This window comes from Oxyura jamaicensis, unplaced genomic scaffold, assembly GCF_011077185.1.
Source record: "Oxyura jamaicensis isolate SHBP4307 breed ruddy duck unplaced genomic scaffold, BPBGC_Ojam_1.0 oxyUn_random_OJ69446, whole genome shotgun sequence".
Taxonomy (NCBI): domain Eukaryota; kingdom Metazoa; phylum Chordata; class Aves; order Anseriformes; family Anatidae; genus Oxyura; species Oxyura jamaicensis.
Window position 1 is genome coordinate 1 of NW_023309388.1, and position 1,096 is coordinate 1,096.

The window sequence follows — 1,096 nt, forward strand, 5'->3', positions numbered from 1 at the left end:
TCCCCCAAAATTTGTCCCCCAAAATTTGTCCCCCAAAATTTGTCCCCCAAATTGCCCTGGCACCCGCCGGAGGAGCGCCCTAAAAGAGGAGAGGCTCCTCGAGGACGAGGGAAGGGCACGTCGTGGGGGGACTACAGGTCTCCCGACCGGCCCTCTTGACGGCAAAGCCTTAATTAGAGCGGCGTCGTTAACGGCAGAGCGTTAATTAGAGCCGGATATTTGCTGCCCGTGCCACGTCTGAAGTCGCAGCCCCGTTACCGCCCGGCGCTGCCGCCCGACGCCGGCCCGGACTCCTTCAGGGACTCGGTGGCGGAGAGGGGCGAGCTTCCCAGCCCCGCGGCTAACGAGCTCCAGCCGCTAATTAATTAATTACCGCCCCCCCTCTCCCCCCGACCAGGCCGTATTCCTGCCCTCATCCCAGCAGCCTCTACCGAGCTGCGGCGAGCCGCCGGCCGCCGAAACGTTTCCTGCTCCCGCCGCCGGCTCTCCCCACCCGGCCCCGCGCTCCCCCGAGGCCTCTCCGAGGGCCCCCCCAGGAGGATTTAGGGCCGCAGCAGCCCCCCCAGGGCCCCCCCCCGAGCCCGGCGGCAGCCCCACAGCTTGGCCCCGTCCCGTTGCAGCGCATGGACCTGGACCGCAGGCGGGAGGAGGCGCGCAACCCCAAGCGCAAGCCGCGGCTGATGGAGGAGGACGAGCTGCCCTCGTGGATCATCAAGGACGACGCCGAGGTGGAGAGGTTGACGTGCGAGGAAGAGGAGGAGAAAATGTTCGGGCGAGGCTCCCGGCACCGCAAGGAGGTGGACTACAGCGACTCGCTGACGGAGAAGCAGTGGCTCAAGGTATACATGGTACAGCACCCTTCTCCGTTGGCCTCCTCAGCCCCCGTGCTCGCGTCCGTCCCGGGGGTGCCGGCGTCCCCGCGGGCGCTAACGAAGCGGGCGCCCCGTTAAAACGCCCTCGGGCGGCCCCGTCTGCAGCGGGGAGGCGGCGCCGTAACCCTCCCAGCCTCGTTTGCTCCCCAAATACCCCACAAATTACTCGGCGACCCCCCTCCCACCGTAACCTTCGCGCACCCGGAGCCGCCGCAGCCCCCGAG

At 68.1% G+C, this 1,096-nt stretch overlaps 1 protein-coding gene across 1 annotated transcript; it reads left to right on the forward strand.

Moving 5' to 3' along the window:
- The first annotated feature begins 73 nt into the window (after positions 1 to 73).
- Positions 74 to 965, forward strand: LOC118159290 (transcription activator BRG1-like). Its single transcript, XM_035313894.1, has one exon. The coding sequence runs from the start codon at positions 624 to 626 to the stop codon at positions 948 to 950; it is 327 nt and encodes a 108-aa protein (XP_035169785.1). The 5' UTR covers positions 74 to 623; the 3' UTR covers positions 951 to 965.
- The last annotated feature ends 131 nt before the right edge of the window (positions 966 to 1,096 follow it).